The sequence below is a fragment of the Coffea eugenioides genome, chromosome 5, assembly GCF_003713205.1.
Source record: "Coffea eugenioides isolate CCC68of chromosome 5, Ceug_1.0, whole genome shotgun sequence".
Classification (NCBI taxonomy): domain Eukaryota; kingdom Viridiplantae; phylum Streptophyta; class Magnoliopsida; order Gentianales; family Rubiaceae; genus Coffea; species Coffea eugenioides.
Genome location: NC_040039.1, coordinates 47,964,674 through 47,987,417, shown reverse-complemented (window position 1 = coordinate 47,987,417; position 22,744 = coordinate 47,964,674). Strand labels below are relative to the sequence as shown.

Sequence of the window (22,744 nt, the reverse complement as noted above, 5' to 3'; positions counted from 1 at the left end):
TTTTGCCCTTTTTGGGTTTTTTTGGGGGACTTGGGAAAGGAATAAACGGTTTCAAAATTGTATGGGTTTTAATTAGTTAAAATGTAGAAAGCAGGAATTAACCATGGGGCACTTCGAAGCAATGAATCAAAGAATGGATAGCAAATTGAAGTTTCTTTTTTATCCTTTCTCATGTTAGATTTATGGTGTTTCAAATCTGAAGTCTAACCAACTAATTCTGATAATTTAGCATCACAAAATTCAGGATCTTGACTATACATACAATTAAAAAAAAAAAAAAAACTAAAGAGCTATTTTCCTCATTCTCATCCAGGGTACAACTAAAACAATGTAACCTCTACTTTGTGTTCAAGGCAAGTTTGCCTTTCTCCTGAAGCAGTCCTCAGCAGCAGTATGTTTGAACAACTTCTGCCCCAATCCTATCTCCTCAAAAATCATACTACTACAACAAATTTTTAACACCTTCTAATCCACCTAGAAGAACTTGCATGGTGAAATAGCCCCCAAACACAAGGCCGGAGATTGACAGCTCTAAGTTAAAGAAAAAATGGAAGACTACAAACTGCCAGAACTACCCTTGCAGAGTGTTTTCATCAGAGCTCCCTTCAACCGTACCTGTTGTGGCAGTGTCAGTTGTGCTACTTGTCACAGCAATAGTAGCTTGTGGGGTGCTTGTATTTTCTACACTGTTACTTGCACAAGCCCCAGAAACATTCTCTGGTAAGCCTTTAGGCTCAGTATCTGGAAGAACACCTGAATGACCAATAGGAGCCACACCTGGAGCTCCAGAGAAGTTGGAATCTGCAATAGGGGAAGTGGTAGAGGTTACAGGATTAGCATCTACAGTGTCATTGGAGTTTGTAGCTGAATCCATGGTATTGGCTCCAAAGACATTACTGTTATCCCTCAGAGTTGTGGTAGTCACTACAGAAGAAGTGGCTCCAGAGACATGGGAAGTTGCAACTGGAGCTGCGGTAGAAATAGTGGCTCTAGAGTCATCAGAATTGTCAACTGGAACAGTGGTACTCATTCCTGAAGAAGAGGATCCAGAAACAGAAGAATTTGCAACTGGAGTTGTGGTGGAAACAGAGGCTCCAGAGACATTGGAATAAGTAACAGGAGCTGTAGCTTTGTCTGTTGAAACAGTGGCCTTAGATACACTGGAATGAGAAACTGGACTTGTGTTATTGGCTACAGACATGGTGGCCCCTGGAACATTGGACTGAGCAATTGGAGCAGTGGTTGTGACAACAGGAGCAGTAACATGAGCAACAGGAGCAAAAACAGCAGCTGAAGTTATATTGGCATGAGCATGAGACACTGCAGCTGTTGTTGTGGATAAATTGTCAACAGAAATGGGTGTCGCTGCAGGTCCAGTATTAGCACGCCCCTCATTGTTATGCTGCTGTTCTTTTACTTCAGCTGGAGCCTCTGCCTTATGCTGCTTCTGTGTTGCCTCAGCTGGAAGAGAGACCTTCAAAGTGTTGCCTGTATGAGGTTCGCTCCCTGCTTTATTTTGGTTCCAATTTGCAGATTCAGCATGAAGTTGCTGCAACCTGTAATCAGTTTCTGGCCGACGACAAACCTTTCTCAATGGAACAATTTCCTGCTGACAGCGAAAAGAACCAAATGTTCTTAACTACCTAAATAATGTACCAACACGTAGAAAAAAAGATACTAACCTAAAGAAGAAGACAATATACTCAAAAACATAACTCTACCAAGAAACTTTAAGGAAAACTCTAACAATAATAATTTCTCTTGACAAATACTTCCAGTATGAAGCAAAAAGTTTTGGGCAAAGAACATTCTTATGTATAATTGGATCCAATGGAACCAATCTTCCAAAGTGAAAGCCAAAGGACCAAGATTACCAGTAATTACTTATTGTTCCTCATTTCTATATTTCTTTTAATTTGAGGGGCTGAAAGCATTATCCTATCCACAGAATTTGGACTTCACTATAGTTAATGACAGGTATACAAGCCAAAATAGGAAAATTGCAATTTTCAAGTACCTCTGCTAGTTGTTAAAAAGATATTTTGAAGTCCCATTTCAGAAAAGATTGGGCACAGAGATAGTGATACAGTTCCAGGATAAGGACCCACGGCATCAATAAGAAAAATAACATATAACATGGTCAGGCATGATATCAAAGTTAGGTTCTAAGGAGTAAGAGTATTGTACCTCAGTCTGATCATGATCATAACGCACCAGAAATCGACAGCGGCAACCTCTTACATCATGCCTCCGCCGTTGTGCATCCAGAACATGCGCATCAAAGTAGAGAGCCTGTTCTTTACCTTCCTAATAGTTGTTCAATAGACATCACAAGATGAGTTCAATATCTAAGCAAATATTTACTTCCCCTTGCACCTTATTTCTTTTTCTCTAAAATAGGTGTAGAGCATGAACCTGAAAGCAGAGTATCAAATCTCCAGGAAGCACTGCTACACATTCAGAGGATTCACATGGGAGAGAACGTTGCCTCACATGTTTGCGAACATTGACCCACTCATCCTCCTCCGGTCCAAAACCAGCAAAGCGAACCAGAACTTCCTGAATCAGCAGGACTAATATCACACAAGGTGGAAAATGTAAAACACAGCAGCATAAGATGAATTGACTTGAAAGCAGAATTGCTTAGTGCAGGTGAAGCTGATGAAATCTACAGTACACACACACACACATATATATACACGTGTGTGTGTGTGTAAGAAAAAATGAAGCATAACATAGTCATAGAAAAAGTTCCACTATAATCTATCAGTAGCAGCATGGTAAAAGCATACACTAAATTCTGAATTGCCCACAGAATCAGGTACTGCAAACTAGAACCTAGTAGGTCTGGGATTTGATAATTCAGAGTTGAACCAGCTACTTCCCATGAAACCCACTAGACAATACTAGTCACAGAAACATCAGTATGATGCCATTTATTTAATGCACAGTCAAGTCACAGCCGCAAAAACAAACAAAACAAGTCAGGTTTCCAGAAGTAAACAAAGCCATCTTGGAAGAGACCAACAAGAAAAGAATTGTCAAACAAAAATATCTCCTGGTTTCTAGGTAGTTCAAATTCAGGAATTACCGGATCACTAGTCTCCACCGATCTATGTGATATGAAGGTTGCCACATCATACCTAAGATAGAAACAGCAACTTATCAATGTGTATTTTTATACACAAAATAAACCAGTTTGGTTGGGAAGAAAAGGCCAAAACAAACCAGTTGGCTCCTGTAATTCCTAAACTGGTGTAAATGGAATACTAACCAAGCACCATCTCTTGCAGATTTCGCTTCAAACTCCATCTGTGAGTTATCTGAACCATTTTTGCCAGCACTTTGAACTGTTAAAAACATGTGATCAGGTACACAGAAGACAATCAGCGAAATAAAGCTATGGACAGATTTTTCTTGAGAAAAAGATGAACATCTTCTCAAACCAGGCAATAAACACATGTAGAGCTCAAGAAAAATGTAAGTTCACGCATACATATAGCCTGGATAGATAAAGACAATCAGCAAAATAAAGCAAAAGACATATTTTTCTTGAGAAAAAGATGAATGTCTTCTCAACCAGGCAATAAACACATGTAGAGCTGGAGAAAAATATAAGTTCATGCATACATATAGCCTGTATAGTGATGCTAAAACAGCATGTGTACCTTTTTGTCCAAATATGAGATAAACAAAATGTCACACAGAATTTTGCAGACTATATGAGATAAAGAAAATGTAATACAGAATTTTTAAACTCACTTATCAAGGATGATTAAGCCTTTAAACAAGCAATGGTCGTTAATCTTTGGAAACAAAAGGTGAAACAATATATTCATTAAGGAATTATAATGCTCTGCTTGACAGTTCTACCTGAAGGAGCAGATACAGGTTGTGAAACTTGGGGCACATTCCTGACAATAGCTGAATCAAGAGATGAAGTTACATGTCAAAATATGGCTGGAACTGCACGAAGCCAAATAAGGTGAACAAATGTGTCCAGGTAAGTAGCTACAAGCTACTTCCAGCAGACAAATAAACTGTACCAGGAGGAACAGAAATATGTTGAGGGGCTTGAGGTACATTTCTGGCAGCAGCCAAATCATCACGAGGCACAGGTGATGGACCCACCTTTGCTGGAACCTTAGTTGCTTTGGCTCTAAGAGCATATCTCCTGTTTTGGAACCAATTCCACACCTGCAGTGGATGCTTCAATAGTCATAATTTATCGAAGAAACATCCAGCTGTGGTAAATAAATGCAGTCTTACCTGTTTCATTTGAACAACTACTTTCCCAGATCTTTCAGGTGAATTGCTGGGAAAGGAAAAAGGGGAAAAAAAATTGCATCAAAACCCAACTTTTAGATGCTAATAAGTTCATCAAAATGTTGAACATCCAAGTAATCTGGAAGCAAATGCCAATTAGATACCTGAACTTCTCAGCAAGAGCAAGTAGAATTTCACGTGACGGTACAGCAGTATTATTATGTGCTTGCAAGATAGCTTCCATTTCCGCCACCTATTTTGTTCAACAAAATGACCAGAATTAGTTAAAATCATTCCCAACCAAAGCATAACAAACCTAATCAAGGTAGTACACAGATAATCCAGTTATAAAATGAAATTCCATCACTCAACACGATGCCTCGACCTCGACCTATTTGTCGGAAGATTTGCAACAACTTTCTTAGTCTTCTTAATGGAACAAGAATGAACTTACTCATAAACAATTTGTCAAAGCTTTTCCAAAAATATTTTGGAACTAAAATTTGAGTTAAATTAGTTCAGTATAAGTGTATAATCGTGCCTGCGTAATTTTCTGGATTTGCAACAGCTTTCTTGGTCTTCTTAATGGAACAAGAATGAACTTCCTCATAAACAATCTGTCAAAGCTTTTCCAAAAATGTTTTGGAACTAAAATTTGAGTTAAATTAGTTCAGTATAAGTGTACAATCGTGCCTGCGTAATTTTCTGATATACGTATTTATTAGCTAAGCTTCTTAAAAAAACCCATCTTGAAACAACCCATAAATATTCTGACGAGCCAATAATTGATGATCATCATCATCATAATAAGGTGTTTGACAAGTTTCAAACAACAAATTGTATTACAAGGCATAAAAAATTAAGCTAACACTACAAATACCCGTCATCGAATACAATTATTAGAACTAATTAGAAGAAGAATTCCAGCTTTTAAGCTTCTATATCCACAACCAAATTTTTCATTAGCACGCTGTTATAATTCAGGTATTCTATCTAATATAGGAGAGAAGACTAGTAGTTAAGTTTAATTCGTCGTGTAAAAAATTACAGAGGTTCTTTTAGGCGTGTAATTGTGCCCCAAACTAAAAAGAAAGGGCGGAGAATGATAATTAACCTCAGCAGGGTTGAAGCGGAAGGAAGGGCCGCCATTGCTGGGTGGTCTTCCCATGGAAGAGCCGCTCTTCTATTCTCCTCTCGCGTTTTCAGCTGCTTATTCAAATCTCGGTTTAATTTGGTTTGTCCTCTCGAAAAGTAAAAGACGCGAGGGGAGGAGGAGATAACAAAATAAAAAGAATATGTTACGAAGACAAATAAATAAACAAAAATATTAGCATGAAAGGTTGGTGCTACAAGTATCGAACCCCAGACCTCATAGGAGAATAGACAATTGCAAATTTGATGTTTCTGATTTTTTATTTTTATTTTTTTTAGTTTGTGGTCAGATGCTAAATTCCCATAAATCTCACGTGTACCTTAAAATATTTTTGTACAAAGTGAGAGCATTATTTGGAATTTGGAAAGATATTTAGGAATAACACTATACTTTTGGTGATACAAAAATAAAATTGTGGTTGAAATATAAAAATTGAGTAAAAAAAAAGTGTCTATGACATCACTAATCAATTTTTTTTCACAAATAATAATGAGCACTAATCAATTTTTTTTCACAAATAATAATGAGCGTTGTTAGATAGAGTATTATTTCAGATATTATTTAGAATAATTATTGTATTATATTTTATTATGATATGATATAAGTGAAATATTTAAAAAAATAAAATACATTGAAAAATATATTTGTGATGCAATCAAAAAAATTTTTTTTTTTACAAATAATCTCTCATCTCAACACGCCTATCGTCCAAACACAGATCCAATAGCATCTCGAAACTATAACAGCTCCAAACTTCAAAACTATCTTCTTTCTCAGTTAAAAGACCGAGGGCAGCCGTGGATGTAATGTCTAGCTAGTTGCACGATCAGTTTTCCTAAAGCTGTCAAATTTCTACGTTTAGTAAAAGAGAATAAAAGACTTCCTTAAACTTTTCACACAATCCTTTCGTCAGTTTTTGTTCTCTTCGTTTCCCTGTCAAAGTTTGGATCGAAAAACCAAAACGGTCATCTCATGGCTAATCACTTGTGGTTCTCAATAAGCCACAACAATCTTTTCTTCATTTTTTCGGTTTTAATCATTTGTAGTAGGCCAGAATAACCAGAGCCGAAAATAAAATTCATTCATTAAAACACAAAACAAATTATCCTTGACAAACCACACAGACCAACTTGACACCAATCTACCCGCTTATGCTATATATACATAAACATCTGCGTACATATTGCATCACTAAATTCCCCCTGCCATCCAGAGTTCCCAGTTAGAAGGCTCCACGAATGCCATGATAATACAACAACTTCCAAGCCTTTCTACAAGTCCTCCCACATTACACCAGAACTCAGGAACCTCTGAACTCAACCCTAGGCACCTTCATCTTCAAGGTTATTGACCCGCTCACATTCATCAATCCATTCACTGTAAATATCTATAGGCTCGGTTAATGCTGTCACACTGGTGCTGAAGCTCTCTTGGCAAATCCTGCATACAGCCTCGCCAATCAAGTTCTTCATGTCACTGAAACAAAACAAAGTTCCAAAGTTACCAAAATACTCAGAACAGTATCACAACACAACTCCAAAATAATCCCATGCATCAAAACTGATAGATCAGCTAGAGAACAAAAACTAAAAAAGAAATAACTAAGTACTGACATTCGGCACTCCACGCTTGTGCCATGGTTGCAGAATGGACAACTGAAAACAGTATCAAGCTTGTCCATTCTCTTCTTTGGTGGTGGCTTTGCCCTTGACTTCCTCTTACCCATTCTCTAAGCTACTCTTCTGTTCCTTTCTTTACGTACTGTTCAAAGTATCAACTATCAGCAACTAGTTCAGACATAAAAAATCACAATAAAAAGACATCCAACACAAATTCCAATCAAATTGATGTCCCAGCAGCTGCTTAACAATATATCAAAACAGACAGTCATATAGATCTCATCAATTGCCACTTTGTCTAGATCTTGGAATTGGTCATCACAAGTGCTGGAATGATCCCTCCTTTTAACTTTAGTGCTGTAAATATCACCTAGCTATCAGCACCTCACATCACACAGAAAGAAATACATGCTGAATTGTGTTAAAAGTAATCCAAACAAAACCTCCAATCAAATCCATAGTTGTAAGCAGCTACTTAGCAGTAGATTCACACAGCTAAGACATAGATTTTTACCAATCAAATCAGTTTAGTTTAAATCTTGAAATTAGGCATTGCAAACTTCACAACAATCCTCTTTCTTTGCAAATATCAACTACCAGCACTTCTTGTTTCAGGAAAAATATGAACGATCGGACATCTTTACCACCAAAAAATCCATTTTAAGTCGATTAAATTGACATTTCTCAGTAGCTATTTAACCATTACAAGTCAGGTATCTCGTAGTCAAACAATGGGTTTCATAGCAACCATTAGCCTGAATCTTAGAATCAGCTATTGTAAACGAACATCGTCACTTCACACAATTCTTTTCCTTCATCCTCAAAATTTTTTCCCCTTTGATTGAAGAAAAAAATCCCTAATCTGCGAACTACGAAAAATAACAATCCTGGAAATTAGATTGCTCAAAAAAGCAATTGATGGGCTTAAACTTCAGGAATCGAAGTCAGAAGCTAAAAGCATGCATTCCAAGAAATACAAGAAATCGGGAGGCGAAAAATCTCGTAAAGCTTTTTTTTTTTTTCTTTGAAACACTAACCCTAGAAATACGAATTCCTAATAATTGATCGTATATAAGAAGATGACTAAATTGGACCAAGGTTTGCAATAACATCAAGGAAAAACGGAATCACATCCAGAATAGTATACCCAATTATAAACAACAAATACAAGAAGAGCGATAAAAGGCATACCTTGCAAGAAGAATTCTCCCGTTTTTCGATCGGGTCTCGTCAAAGGAGAGCAGCTACAAAGTGAGTGAACAAAGAGGCACGGGTCCTATTTATAGGCCCTTTTTGGCTATTGGCAGAACAGATTTGCTTTTTCCATGATGCAGTACGACTTTGAGAGCTCGGCCGGCGTGTGAAGTATTGGATGGAGAATTATTTGCCAGAATTTATTTGTTTATATCATCGTTACAATTTTCAATACACCTTTTTATTTTTTCAATTACCTTTTTATCTCACATACATCATATCACAAAAAATGTTACAGTAAAAATATCTCAAATAATTTACAATCCAAACAGAGCCATTATTTGGGCGCGGCATAGTGGTAAGGAAAATGTAGTCGTGGCATCATCCATGGTACAATATCTGGTGCGCATTGTACCAGATCGTGTGTGCAACGGGTGGAACCGCGTTCTATATTTGCACAATTGCACCCTCCCCATTTGAAAATATTACTACATAACAATCTAGAAAAAACTCAATTTTTTGCAAATTACCCTGTAGTTGCATGCAGTAAAATTTTTTAGGGCATACGGTGTATAATCCATCTAATATTTTCCATTCTCAAAAGTAAAATAATTTTTTTCCTCCTTTTTAACACTCAGTTATTTGGTTTTCTTGTTTCTTTTGACACAGATTTTCTTTTAGTTGACCGCCAAATTCGATGGGCATATAATTAGCATGCGAAGTGAATTTGACAATGTTGACAAGGGATTAGTAGATATTTAGAGTTTTAGCCAATCAGTTTTACTCGTAAAGAAAAATCTTTGGTCTTCAAAAGTTGGCAAACATCTTTGTCCTATAGTGTATACATACCCCACCCACTAATCCAGGATGTTGGTATTTCAGATGATTCTGCCAAGACAACATAAAGCAAAAGCGAATACGGAGGATACCATATTGACATATTACCAGAGAGGGTTGCATTTTGTTTTCGATGTAATTGTTTCGGGAATGACATGCATAATTTTCGTTAAGCAAAGGAAGCCGGAAGAGTAGGCGCACCAGCGTTTCTGCAAGCTGCCTCGAGAGGATACACTTGCAACTATGAGGGATATCAGAAAGTTCACAGGAACTACAACCATGCCTGCCTTTGTCAATTGGTGCAACTATATCTCATACTATATATAGAAAATTCAGCCACCATTTTCTTCTTAAAAGTTTTTTTTTTTTTTTAAATGACTCTAATTGGGCTTCCGCTCATTATGAGTACCCCAAGAAAGGGGAAAAAAATGCTCACCAAAAAGAACACTGCTGCATCTGTTGCCTTTGGAGCTCAATTCAGAATAAGATGCAAACTCCTATCTTCTATTAGTCATAGAAAAAATCTGCAACAATTCGAAAAATAGGATCCTTTTGGTGGTTCAGTCCTTGTGTCTGATGATGCTTTTACCTCTTGCTCATCTTGTAATTTCTTGAACTGTTGTCACGACATCTTAGTATCATCAAACACATTCTACAGCTGGCATAGGACGGATGCCGCCTGCGAAGCACTTGCAACTTCTACACATCTGAATCACCTTCGTTCGTCTTACATTTCTGTTTCCTTTTCTTCTGCTTTTTCTTGAGCCTAATGAAATCTTTAATGCTCCTTTCCCATTGTTTCCTGTGCTTCTGGTAAAGGAGCATTGCAGCCCTGGCATCCTCTACCTGAACATACATACCAACATCAGTAACTATAGAGAAGCGTGCGCCAAGGAATGTGCAATGTAGAAAGAAGTAGAACAATTTGCAGGAACAGTAGATACCCTCAATAGAACAATAGTCACATAAGAGATGTATGCAGCTGATATTGTTGGAGAAATTGCTTCACTCGAGCTGTGTTATTTGAAATCTAGGAAAACCGCATGTAAAAGTAGACTTAAAAGTGTTCTTTTTCTTTTTGCACATTGCAATTACATTTCAACATTTGAAATCTTACATACATCATGATGCATGCTGTTGAAGTTAGGGAGATACTTTTTTTTTATTATTATTATTAAAATTCCTACCATTATGATAAAATGAACATCAAGACGAGAATCTTACTCCTGTAATCGAGAGGCATTTATATCTTGCGGACTAATAGAGAATTTATGCTATATTTCAAGCCCACTATCAGTAAACAAACTAATTGAAAAGAAAAAATAAATGTAACAGCAAAAGGAACTAAACTAACCGGGCAATGCTCCCCATTTTGTATTTCCACCCCGAGATAGTCAGCTGCAAGATAACGAAGTGCCCGGCTACGCCCTTCTCTGATTCATCAGTATCAGCATATATTAAACAATGATCAGCGTTCCTGAAGAATGTAATAGCAATTGAAGGAAAAAGGAAATCATACTTTAAAAAGTGTTGATACTCTGATGTATCTCGTATATCTTTCTTCGGATGACTTAAAAGCAATGCCTACACAAAAGCTCCCTAGTGTTTCAGATTCACTCAAACCGGTCAAATATTACATCTACAAGGTGTTGAAGAATTTGATACTAGCCTTAAGATCATTGTGCAAGGCATGGCCAACAAGAATCCTTCCCTTGAGAAACTCCGCCACTTTCCTCTGAACTGAAATAAAGTCCTTTGCTGCAGATGAAATCAGTGTCAAATATTTGATAAAAGACAAAAAAGAAAAGATCAGTAAATATATTTTTAGAATAAAATTACAGGTCATACTTCAACGACTGTTAGAAATATTTATATCCAGAAGTTGGATGTCCAATAGTAACTGAAGTAAAAAAAAGGCTCTTAGCTGAGCACTGCAATAAAAAACTTTCTTTGGAATTCAGTTATTACTCCAAAAGCTTCTGGAGTCCATAACATCTAACAACACATTGCTGATAAAAAAAAATGCAACTAATCATAGGCTTCAGAATTCAAAAATAAAGATTTTGATAATTTAGTTATTTTGCTTTTTAAAAAGTAACTATAAATTCCATTTTGAGAAATGTGCAATCCAGATTCTTACAGCAAAATTTCAAATTTGGCCAAACCTTTCCTCAGATCACGAGGTCGAATTCCGCTAATTTTTGTACGGAAGTCAACAACCTTCTCTACTGGACGGACATATTCATCATATATAACATTGCCCCATTTGTTTACCTGTAAGAAACTGGAAAGCATTAAATAAACATTTACAACCAAAGCGGCCAACATTAAATTGATATGGAAATTATTAGCCTCTTCTAAATCCTACCATGTAAAGCATTTCCTTGGCATTCTTCGCCAAACAAATTTACTACAAAACTTGCTTAATACTGCTACCTTAACCTTCTTCAACTCTTAGATTCTGACCATGACAGAACAAGAACATGTACATGCCAGAAGTAAAACAGGCACAAGCTAAAATCTCTGTTTTAATCTGAAAAGAAAATCTGACCAAATGCTCCAATCCTCCACTTACAAGCATTGATCAACACCCAAATACATCTCGTCACCCCACATTCACAGCATACATGCATAAGATCAAGAAAGCAGTGACTGATTTTCACCCAAATTCACACGCGTGGTTTACACATTTTCAGTCTATTTTCACTTATTCCCAAGGAGCCTGTAAACAGAAATTGGTGATAACTCTATCTTCACACCATATATAATGTATGAGGGACACTTTGACAAAATAACTAGTACTATATGCAGACCTTTCATTTAGAAATATGGATGATGTAAGAAGATAACAACACATCAAGTCGCTAATTTTCAATTCTGATAGCCAAAGCTTCTTTCCTTTTCATGCTATACTGAAAATTTATGTATTTACTATAATTCAACTTGTTCAAGTATATAAAATAAACTTAATAGTAGTTTTCTATTACACACAGCTAAAATGAATATTTCTTACATCAACCTCAAGAGAGAAAATTTAAAAAAGAAAAATCATATAAAAGATCAAAAGGAAAAACTTAATAAATTTTTTTTAAAAAATGCAGTGATACACGCAAAAGTTGTAACCAGGGATACCAGTGTAATTCGTCCAAGAGCACTTTTGTTTCCCATAGAACTGACGCCGACCATTTCGCAATCCATGGCTAAAACATCTGTGACACTGCAATGTGGTTGATAATTGTCAAAAAATAATAACTTTGAACAAGACAAATAAAGTATAAGCATACCATTGAATGAAGTATGCTTCTTAGATCCCACCCCTCCCCTACTACCAAAAAGAAGAAGAAGAAGAAGAAGAATGAAGCGAAAACAAAATGTTACCAACGAACAAATGCCAAAATTGGAACCACTACATAAAGGGCTAACATTTCCTTATTGTTTCTTCTGGATTATTTGAAGATTGAGAATTCATTCACTATCATAACAGCTATAACTCGTTAATTCAAACACATAAGCTCGCTCACATATTCTATAAACATAAATATTAAGAAAACATCCGCACTTCACTTGTTAAGCATGCTGCTATTTCCCACATTACCACATCATAAAGATTATAGTCAGCCATCTTCCCCGCATCACCTACCCCTGCCGTCCCCCCCCCCCCAAAAAAAAACCACATATCAAGCCCAAAAAAGTCCATACACTGTTTAGGAGGATTTTTCAAGTTTATCCTTCTCTTTATGAAATACGGAAACTTTAGCCTAAAAGCTCAAATTAGTCAATACCCGACCTGAATTCCCTTCCTCGACTGAAAAATTCATTTAAACATAAATTTAAGAATAAAAATTATAAATGAATAACTAAATAAATAAACCCCACAAAAGGATACTACAACTTAAAGTAAAAAGCTTTTCCTGCACCTGGAATCAGAGGAGCTTGGGATCAATGGGTTAGGCTTAGAACCATCAGTCTCAGTCACTGGCCTCTCTTTACGCTTCCCTGAGATTATAACCAACATGAGAACATAGAAAAATGCAAACTTTTATCGAACATTACTGTGAATGGACACTGCAATACCTAAAAAACCAGTGAATCAAAAAATTGTGTAGAATCATACTTTAAAGACTAGTATACATCAGACTCAACCACTTAAAGTACCAGCAAAAAAAAAAGTGGGATTGACCTAAAATGGAATTCTGGGATTCTGGTTCTGATTTCTGTTGTTGGCTTCTGGTGGACTGTTTCTTTGGGCCATTGCTCTTTATCAGCTTCTGCATATACGAGTGAATTAACAAAGAAATACAAGCAAAAAAAAAATGGTAGAAGAAAAGAATTAGTATTTGAATAAGTTAATGTGAAAGTGGAGGAACTATAGAGTTGTAGATTACTTGACGGAGCAGCTCCCAGTTGGGGTTGAGCTGATGCTCCTTAGGATTAGGGCTTCGCAGCTTCCCCTTCATCTTTCTCTTCTTCGTTATTTTTTATCAAACAACTTCCCAGGCACATTTATTTCAACACACCGGTTAAGCGACGTCGCTTGGGATGATGACTTTCCAGTTCTCACTCGTAATCCGGCCCCGGTTGGGGAGTCGGCGGGTTTGGTTAGATAGGCGTTTATTTGTATGATTTATTTGAGATAATTACTGTAGCACTTTTTGTGATGTGATGATGTGAGATAAAAAGATAATTGAGAAGATAAAAAGATTGTTGAAATTTGTGAAGCAAATTATTTTATTTGAAATCATGCCAATTATTTTATCACCGTGTAAGAAAATCGTTTGGATTGTAATTTTTTTTAGCATTTTAGCGTGTATATATCTATATATATATATAGTGTGGCACTTTTTTAAACATATGATGCGTTTTAAATGAAAAAATAACAATTAGGAAATGTATTACTATTTTCACATAATCTCAAAAAGAATTTCACAAAAAAATACAATCCAAAAAAGGCAAAGTGTTTGATTTTTTTTAGTTTTGACTTTAAGATAGTTAAGGCTTTAAGCAAATAAAACATTGGGCCTTCAAACACATTTAGGGAGTAGTTTTTTTTTCCTTTTTGAGGACCTTCAAAAATTTAGGGAGTAGTTTGAAATGCTTCCAATGGAATGATTACTGATAACATAATGTGTTTTGGTTTGCTAATTTCACAAGCATTAGTTAGGTTTAGTTAGAGAATTAGTATGTACAACATGGATTGTTGTTGAAAGAAACAATAAAATTGTTCGAGTGCAATGTAAAGTTTACAAATTAAGCTAGATAAAAGTAAAATTTTAATCCTTCTATCTCTCTTCATATTCTTCCTACCTAAATTACCAATTACAAGATTCGAATTCTGAACCTAACAGTTAGACAAAGTTGATACTCCCTCCGTCCCATTTTGATAGTCCGCTTTTCCATTTTCATCTATCTCAAATTGTAGTCCACTTCCCAACTGAATAATATAGTTATCTTTTAATTTTCTAAAATATTCTTATTCAATGTAGGTTATTATTAATATAAACTAACTTATTTACTATAGATTGTTATTGAGTATAACCTATCGCATTTAATACATTTAGATTTTCCAAAACATATTGATATATAGAAATCCAACTTTTGGCACAGCTAAACATAATGTAAAATGAGGATTGATTATTTCTTGACCATCAATCCAAGTTCCCATAAATCATCAATTCAAGTTTCCATGAATAATTAATATAAAGTTGTACTATATTTAATATAAGGGTATTTTAGGAAAATAGCAACCTAAATTTATTTTTTCAATTGAGTTAACTATTTTTTCTTAAATTGTGTGGAAAAAAAAACTATAACTATCAAAATGGGACAGAGAAAATATTATGTAAATGGATAAATATTTCTCGAAGAGACATACATGTAAGTATTCATAATGACCCTTGGTATTAAAAAAATGCATATATCCTTATACTATAAGAACGAGTTTAGGAGTAGATTTCAACCGTAGGGGTGAGGCTATTTTGGGAATGTGAGAGTGTTTGAAGAGTTATTAGAACATTGAGTACAAGTCATTATAGATTTAATTTCACTATAATTACTTATATAACCTTTCAGACATTTAAGGTTAGGGGCATGTTTGGTATGTTACAATGTTTGGTACCAAGTTGAATATCAAGTACAACTGAATAAAACTTGTATTTTGATAGAATTACATAAAAGTCCTTTTAATCATTTGTTATACTAACATCCAAGCCTTCCAATTTCCTGAAACCTTTCTCATCCGTTAAGGAATTAATTGGATGTTTACATAATTGAATTTTAATTAAAATTAATTAACTTTATTATTATCTGAATAATCAATTATCATATTTATGTCCCCATGTTTAGCTGATACCCTTTCTTCTTTTTTGGTTTCACCTCTTTAATTTTATTATGGCTATTAAATATTTGGTGGAATTCATAACTTTTCCTTTAAATTGAGGTGAGTTCTTTGGGTTTGTCTTCTTCGATTGTAGTTTTTTTTTCTGATGATTGATTTATTCAAGAACTCCATATAGTTTGCCTTTTGATACTTCTAATTTCAAAAACTGACTAATTGTATTGTTTTTCTTAGTAGATCCCAGAGATTCTATTTCTGGTCAAAGTACAATTTGAGATAATGTTGTCACTTTCTAAAATAATCAGAAAAGTAATTTTATCATATTCTCCCTCTCAACCAAGGTATTATCTCTTTATTTAAGTCAAATAACCTTATTTTTCATGAACTTTCTCCTATTATTCTTGACTCCAGGGATCTATTGACTACATTCCAACAATTATGGTTCAAGTAGTTATTTTTTCATGTAATATGATTTGAAATTTAGCTTGTGTTTATTTTAATTGGGAATTTTATGATTGTAAAATTTATTAACTTAGAATTTTGTACTTCATTGAAACTAAAAAAGAAAATTAATCATGCTACATAGTACTAAGATGTCATTTGCACTCTATTTGCTTTCCATGTTATGATCTCGTTCTTGTATTATACTGTTTATATAGTTTCAAATACAAAAAATTTATTTTTTATGCTATCTAAAAGAAATTGTAGTGGAACTTGATGAGTTTAAATGCTTTAGCTACACTACCATTTTTATTGCATTGTATTAATTCATTTACTCATAATTGTATGTTGTACAATGATAAATAATGTTTCTTGATTTGATTGAAGCAACTATTATCCATAGTTCAAACGAGTCAATTAAGTAGAGATGTTATATTGAATACTTATACAAGTAAACATTGAAAAAATATCATTAAGCAGTTTCTATCTATAGTTTGCAATTCGAATTCATATGAGAAATTTCTTTTGATTTTAGTTACCATTTTCTACAATTTCAAATTTAGAAAATATTATTTGCACCAATTTTTTATAATCAATATAGTTTCAATTCAGATCTTTAACAATTATGCAGATTTGAACTTATTTATAAGATTATAAAGAAATGCCCCAAGCAAAAAACACCAAATCTGAATAGTTTCTACAAAATTTTGAAAAAGACCACTTAAGTTTCTTATCTATTTATCATTTTTGGGCATTATTATCTCTGTAAGAAACATGTGATTAAGTCGTATTATACCCACCAAATTATATAAATAGTTACTCAAAAATAAAATTATTTTAGATTAGATTGGACGCAAAGTGATTGATGGATAAACTTGACTTGATAATTCAGGTTGAGGTTAAGTCGAGGGAGAAATCAGAAGCATTGCTTGAGGGATCTTTCACGAACATATATAGATTCGAAAGATGAAGGGTCCAATTGATACTTTAAAATGTTTTATCATCTTGGATAAGTTTTAGAAGAGACCTTTGGATACTTTTTAATTGCACTTCAAACATTCTTACATTTTCAAACTACCCTTATCTTTGCAGTTGAAATTCAAACATAACCTTTGATCACAACGGATTCTTATATAGTATAACGATAAGGATGTCTCATTGCACATTATTTTTATTGACTCACTATGTAAGTTATGATTTTTCTATTAAAATCACATGATAAAATCATCATATTTCAGTTCCTATACTACAAAATATTAAACAATAATTATTAATTATCTTGAATCACAAGCACTAAATTCCCGCGCGTCGCGCGGGCTGTCCCTCCATAGTATATATATATATGTGTGTGTGTGTGACTTGGAGTTTAATGTCCTTGCAAGAAATACTTATTTTTGGCTAATTACTCAGAATATGGATCAAAAAAAGAAAAGTCGCACATCTATGGTTCTGACAGAGGCCAACTGCAAAACTATGGGTGCCGGGCTGATACATATATATGTGTGTGTGTGTGACTTGGAGTTTAATGTCCTTGCAAGAAATACTGAGTGCGTTTGGATAGTGGATTATTTGGAATAATTGTGCAAATATTTATTTGTTGACTTTTTGAAAAGTATGGGTGAAAGATAATCGTTTGGATAACATGAGTATATTTCAAATAGGTGTTTGGACACTTTAACAATTATTTGTCGAATTTATTCCAAATAAGTGTTTGGATAGCTTAACAATTATTTGAGTGCAATGGGAACTCATTCCATTCATTTTGGAGCACATTAAGTAAATTGTTTATAAATAAACTTTCAATTTAGGATAAAAGCAGATTAATACAATACAAACCACACACATCTTATCGAATATTACATGGAACTTCCGAAACTTCTATATCTAGGAATGGAAGCTTATTCGTTATACCCTCAATAAAAGCTTGGCAACCACCCATTTCCCTTGCAAAAAACAGAAATGCAACTAGAGCGGCCCCGGTGCAGCCATTATTTAGTATTACGCCGGTCCAAATTATGCCCCTGACTTTCTAACGCCTTCTCCTACGTTGCGCGCCATACATTTCAGTTGCAATCGCATCTCGCCTAGCTTTCCAAGCCATAACCTCAGCTCGGGATGCATTCAATGGCTGCACGTGAGGTAACTCACCGCCACCCTGTTGGTGCTCTAATCCAACATTGCCGTCCTCAGCCAGTTGAAAATGGGCGTCACCTGGTTGGTGTAAGCGAAGAAAGTTGTGCAATGCACAACAAGCTATAACAACATTGACTTGAGTGGTCATATAAAAATTTGGAACCGGTCCCTTCAAAAATTTAAATCTGTTCTTCAGAACTCCAAAGGTTCGTTCAATGACATTTCTAAGTTCCGAGTGGCGCGTATTAAATAAAATTTTTTCTGGACCGGCCCGTGCTGCATTCTTATACGGCGGTAAAAAGCCTGGAACATTCTTATATGCAGCATCTACAAGGTAGTATTTACCTTAAATCGAAAAACGACAGGTGTCAGTTTTATGATGGCAGTTTACCTTTTATTGCTTCAACTTTATAGTACTATATGTTGACCAATAAAATACCACTAAAAAATATACTACCTTGTTTAAAATCCAGCTAATTTAAATAGAACAAACAGAGATTTATAATTGAAAAAATTATCGTCTTACTGAAATATCCGGAATTTTTTTAAAGTTCTAAAATTACTTTTCAAAAATGCTATATTCGTAAGTAGTTGTTAATAGCACAAGCCAAAAAAATAAATCCACTATTTTATGGACTTATGTGTGACAAAAGTGTAGTAAATGATTTATGTACACCATCCAAAAAGTAGCATATACTTAAATAGGTGCAGCAAATATAATACAAGAGAGTTACCTTCAGGTGCCATTGGGAAGTCTGACGGGTGTGACAGAGCATCATCTAACACTCGGGCATCGTGTGCACTTCCCTCCCACCCAGCATATATGTACGTGAATCGCATATCGAAATCACATACTGCCAGTAGATTTTGCGACTGAAATCCATGTCGATTTGTATACGCCATTTGATGACCTGAGGGTGGGCACGCCGGAATGTGAGTGCCATCAATTGCTCCCACTGCATCCTGCATAACAAGAGTTTCCAGATGGAAGATCACTGCCAAAATTTGTCATTTTGAATTTAGATCATTCACAGCTTAACCTTGAACCACGGGTAGTATTTTGTCGAATTCCCGATCCTTGGATGCACCTGATCGTAGTCAAAAGGGCGAATTATTTGTGAAGCAAACATACAAAGACCGCGCAGGACCTCCCTTACATTGCGGTTAATTGTCTCCGTTGATCTATTGAAACGCTCTGCCAAAACTCGTTGTCGGGCACTATGACTTACCATTACCAAAGCCATGGCCAGTGCCTCCTCAATTTCCACTCGTTTTTTTATAGTTTTGAGGTACGTAATTATTGTTCTTTAGTATGTCACAAAGTAGGAGGAAATTGTCAACCGAAATACGACAATTTTCGATAATTCGTCTGTAGTGACCATTGATCAACTCCTCAACCCATTGACGCCCTGTGAGTAAGCCATCATGGTGTGAAATTTTGAGTTTCGGACCTCCATACCTTTCTGCCTCCGGATGTAGAAGTATCAACTCAGCTGCAAGTCCAAGTAGCAAGGCATCCTGGTCATCATCTGATGGTTCGTCATTGCTTGAACTACTATTTCGGAAGCGATTCATATCTCCTGGAGTAAATACACAGCAAGAGAGTATATAGTTACACCAAGTGGGCTTTCTCCTTCGAATATTACAACAACGGAGTTAAGCAAGAACTGAACAAGGGAGCTTTTATTAAAAAAAAACTGAGAGCCGATACTTAAACCTTCTACTCACGGGCGTTCTGTTATGTCGTTCGACGAACGGCAGCTTTGTCTTCAAAGCAGTAGAGTGCTTCTTGCTGCTTTCCCCCAAAGTAGACAATTGTAATGTATGATATGCATAGACACGGGCTCTTGTTAACATATAGAGCTCTAGAGACTTGCTATCTTTTCAAAGCACGGGCGCATTATTGTTCTTGTACCCGGGCCCTTGTTGACAAAATATGCCACCGTTCCAACTTTTGGCCGTTGGTGTCATTCCTTTGGACAATTGTTTCACATGCCAAAGCTTACCAGATATGACCACTCCCACCAGGCTGCTTTTGCTATCATTGTACAGGTTGTCGGCTCTTTTCCCCCAATGTGTATATATTCCTGATTCTCTATGGTGACTACATTGAATTTTGTAGAATAGACAAAACAGTAGTGCTTTTTTTTTCCCCAATGTGTATATATTCCTGACTCTCTATCGTGACTACATTGAATTTTGTAGAATAGACAAAACACTAGTGCTTTACATGCGTGGGACTTTTGGTACGTAGCTTGAGTGCTTTAAGATAAAAGACAAACTAATGTACATTGCCATTTTAAGTTGAGGTTCGTACCTTGAGTGCTTTAAGAAAAAGCACTCATGATTCCCAGACAAGATTTGATCAGGAGTTGTAGTTAATTTGTGGAACACCTTAATTTTTTAGTCTCTTCCCAAAGGGTGAAAAACACATTCAAGAAATGCGTTCTTCCAAATAAAAATGCAACTTTCAAATACGTTATTTTAATTTTCGTAAATTTGTTTAAATATAAAAAATTGGTTAAATAGCGTATTAAATACAAAACCTACTAGTTTCCCATAAAGAGCTGGTATCTTATGAGTAATTTCTTTTTTTTTTTAACTTTCACATATTTAATTTATGTTAAATACAAAACATACTAGTTTTCCTTTGGGCGCTATTTAATCAATTTTTTCCATAAAGAGTTGGTATGTTTTCCATAAAGAGTTGGTACAAAACATACTACAAAACCTGCCAGTTTCCCTTAAAGAGCTGGTATCTTATGGGCAATTTTTTTTTTTTTTAACTCTCACATATTTAATTTATGTTAAATACAAAACATACTAGTTTTCCTTTGGGCACTATTTAATCAATTTTTCCCATAAAGCTGATACAAAACCTGCCAGTTTCCAATAAAGAGCTGGTATCTTATGGGCTATTTAACCAATTTTTCATATTTAAACAAATTTCCAAAACATAAAATAACGTATTTGAAAGTTGCGTTTTTATTTGGAAGAACACATTCCTTGGATGCATTTTTCACCCTTTGAGAAGAGACTCAAAAATCGTCACCTTTTGGGTGATTGTTTAAAAACTCCTTTTTTTGGGAATTTACTCCTTATTAATGCAGCCACTATATTTATTTTCTGGTATTAATTTTTTTATTATTTATGATTTTCTTATGTTTTATCAAAAAGTTAATCAACTATTGTAGTTACAATTATGAAAATGTTAATTTGTCGTATGTGTAATTCTTTTGTTTTAGAAGAATTGTTATATCAGGGGTAAATTTGAAATTTAATTGCATTTAATTCCGAAACACTCATCAAACCAAGCATCAGGAATTGGAATAATGCTAAGTCCAATGTGTGAACCAAGCAAGATATTGGAATGAAAAGTTTTAATTCCAAAACCAGAGTCTATGATTCCAATTACAATTCCAATTCCTAAGCTTGAACCAAGCGCCCCCTTAGATATGCTAAGCAAACAGACAGGAAGAGTGTGCAAAAATAGATATACCAACTTATATCTGCTTGTAGTAGCCTAGTAGGGATCTTGCAGCTGGGAACAGAAAGGGAAGAACTTTTCAGAAACAGAAACTAATGCTTCTTTTTTTTTGTGGGAACTAGCAAGTATCCAGCAATCAGTCAGACCTAAAAATAGTGAATAAAAATCAGACACAAATCAAGAACCTCGAATTCTCACAATAAATTGAAGTTAAAATTGAGAAGGTGTGGGACTTTTGGTGCAATTGTACGATATCTAGCCTTGAAATGTCCTAACACTTGCAACCGTACTTTTGGGATTACACAAATCCTTCCCATGTCCCCTTTATAAAGACCAAGCAAACATAAGCCACGTCACTATTCATTTACCAATTTCACAATTCACTCAAGCACCTGCAATAATACACAACAAGTGGCCGTTCATTCTTTACGAAAAACCTGTACAGAAAATTGGTGGCTACAAGCCTGATGCCACCTATTTATAAAAGTTCAACAAGCTGTCGGCAGCCACCCCATAAGTACACTCAATTGTAAATACATAATAGGATAGTCCACTGCCACCCATTAATTCTACAATGACCGCATTTTGAATAACCAAATAAATACGCTCAATATACACTCATTCAAGAAAGTACACTCATTTGTTTTTAACAAATGCTACATCTCAAGACACAAGTCTAGGAATTGCAGTCCAGAACACATAATAAAGAAGCAACCGATACAGAAGCTAAGTAAAGTTCAGCCACCATTCTAGAAATTTCAAGCAAACAAAGGAAATTGACACAAGCTGACAAAGGAAATACACAGAAGCCGTTGTGCACAGATCTGATGCTTCACTGCGGGGGCTTGCCATAGCGAAGCTCCTCCATAATGAGTTCAATGTAATCATAGCGCTCGGCGTCATCAAAGCGTACGAATGCACATCTTTGTCCCGCATTTCTTCTTTCGGCAAAGTACATTGTCGCTTTCAGCTTAACCGATTTTGGAAGTTGCATATTTTTCACCATGTCTTGAACTACCGGTACACTGTATTCTGCTTCCTCTTCATACCGACTTTGATTAAATTCATGCGAAGCGGTGGTGACGCGAGAGATTTTGCTGATTGCATCATCTAGTCTTTCCCTATCACTAGATGATCTTGTTGATTTAGCACCTCTAGATCCCTCACGATCTCCGGGAGTGCCAAGACTTGAGGCAGGACGCTTTCCAGATGCCGCTCCAGGTACCGGAGGTACGTAGTATACGTCCTCTCCCTCCCAAGGGTACTGCTGGTAGCCAGAG

The 22,744-nt window shown here is 35.5% G+C and overlaps 4 protein-coding genes across 6 annotated transcripts; all 4 read right to left on the bottom strand.

The window, feature by feature from the left end:
- Positions 1 to 268: 268 nt before the first annotated feature.
- On the bottom strand, positions 269 to 5,499 carry LOC113772532 (protein SAWADEE HOMEODOMAIN HOMOLOG 2-like). 3 transcript variants are annotated; one of them, XM_027317153.1, is made up of 11 exons: positions 5,381 to 5,499; positions 4,431 to 4,519; positions 4,270 to 4,315; positions 4,047 to 4,197; positions 3,874 to 3,924; positions 3,275 to 3,350; positions 3,092 to 3,143; positions 2,416 to 2,559; positions 2,188 to 2,307; positions 898 to 1,609; positions 269 to 801 (listed from the first exon to the last, which is right to left on the bottom strand). In XM_027317153.1, exons 1-11 carry the CDS (start codon positions 5,432 to 5,434, stop codon positions 572 to 574), a joined length of 1,725 nt encoding a protein of 574 aa, XP_027172954.1. In that variant the 5' UTR covers positions 5,435 to 5,499; the 3' UTR covers positions 269 to 571. The 3 variants fall into 3 exon arrangements, with proteins under 3 accessions (XP_027172954.1, XP_027172952.1, XP_027172953.1); XM_027317151.1 differs by having other exon boundaries at positions 269 to 1,609; XM_027317152.1 differs by having other exon boundaries at positions 269 to 1,606.
- Positions 5,500 to 6,475: 976 nt separating this feature from the next.
- LOC113770257 (transcription elongation factor 1 homolog) lies at positions 6,476 to 8,349 on the bottom strand. The gene is made up of 3 exons (XM_027314673.1): positions 8,230 to 8,349; positions 7,033 to 7,180; positions 6,476 to 6,895 (listed from the first exon to the last, which is right to left on the bottom strand). The coding sequence occupies exons 2-3, from the start codon at positions 7,143 to 7,145 to the stop codon at positions 6,742 to 6,744; spliced, it is 267 nt and encodes an 88-aa protein (XP_027170474.1). The 5' UTR covers positions 7,146 to 7,180; positions 8,230 to 8,349; the 3' UTR covers positions 6,476 to 6,741.
- A 926-nt stretch (positions 8,350 to 9,275) lies between these two features.
- On the bottom strand, positions 9,276 to 13,556 carry LOC113770744 (RNA exonuclease 4). The gene is made up of 9 exons (XM_027315313.1): positions 13,455 to 13,556; positions 13,250 to 13,337; positions 12,987 to 13,065; positions 12,202 to 12,286; positions 11,235 to 11,343; positions 10,739 to 10,827; positions 10,589 to 10,653; positions 10,424 to 10,502; positions 9,276 to 9,915 (listed from the first exon to the last, which is right to left on the bottom strand). The coding sequence occupies exons 1-9, from the start codon at positions 13,524 to 13,526 to the stop codon at positions 9,769 to 9,771; spliced, it is 813 nt and encodes a 270-aa protein (XP_027171114.1). The 5' UTR covers positions 13,527 to 13,556; the 3' UTR covers positions 9,276 to 9,768.
- Positions 13,557 to 17,873: 4,317 nt separating this feature from the next.
- LOC113771907 (putative nuclease HARBI1) lies at positions 17,874 to 22,422 on the bottom strand. Its single transcript, XM_027316454.1, has 5 exons — positions 22,314 to 22,422; positions 19,437 to 19,557; positions 19,066 to 19,282; positions 18,712 to 18,940; positions 17,874 to 18,322 (listed from the first exon to the last, which is right to left on the bottom strand). The coding sequence occupies exons 1-5, from the start codon at positions 22,420 to 22,422 to the stop codon at positions 17,874 to 17,876; spliced, it is 1,125 nt and encodes a 374-aa protein (XP_027172255.1).
- Positions 22,423 to 22,744: the final 322 nt, after the last annotated feature.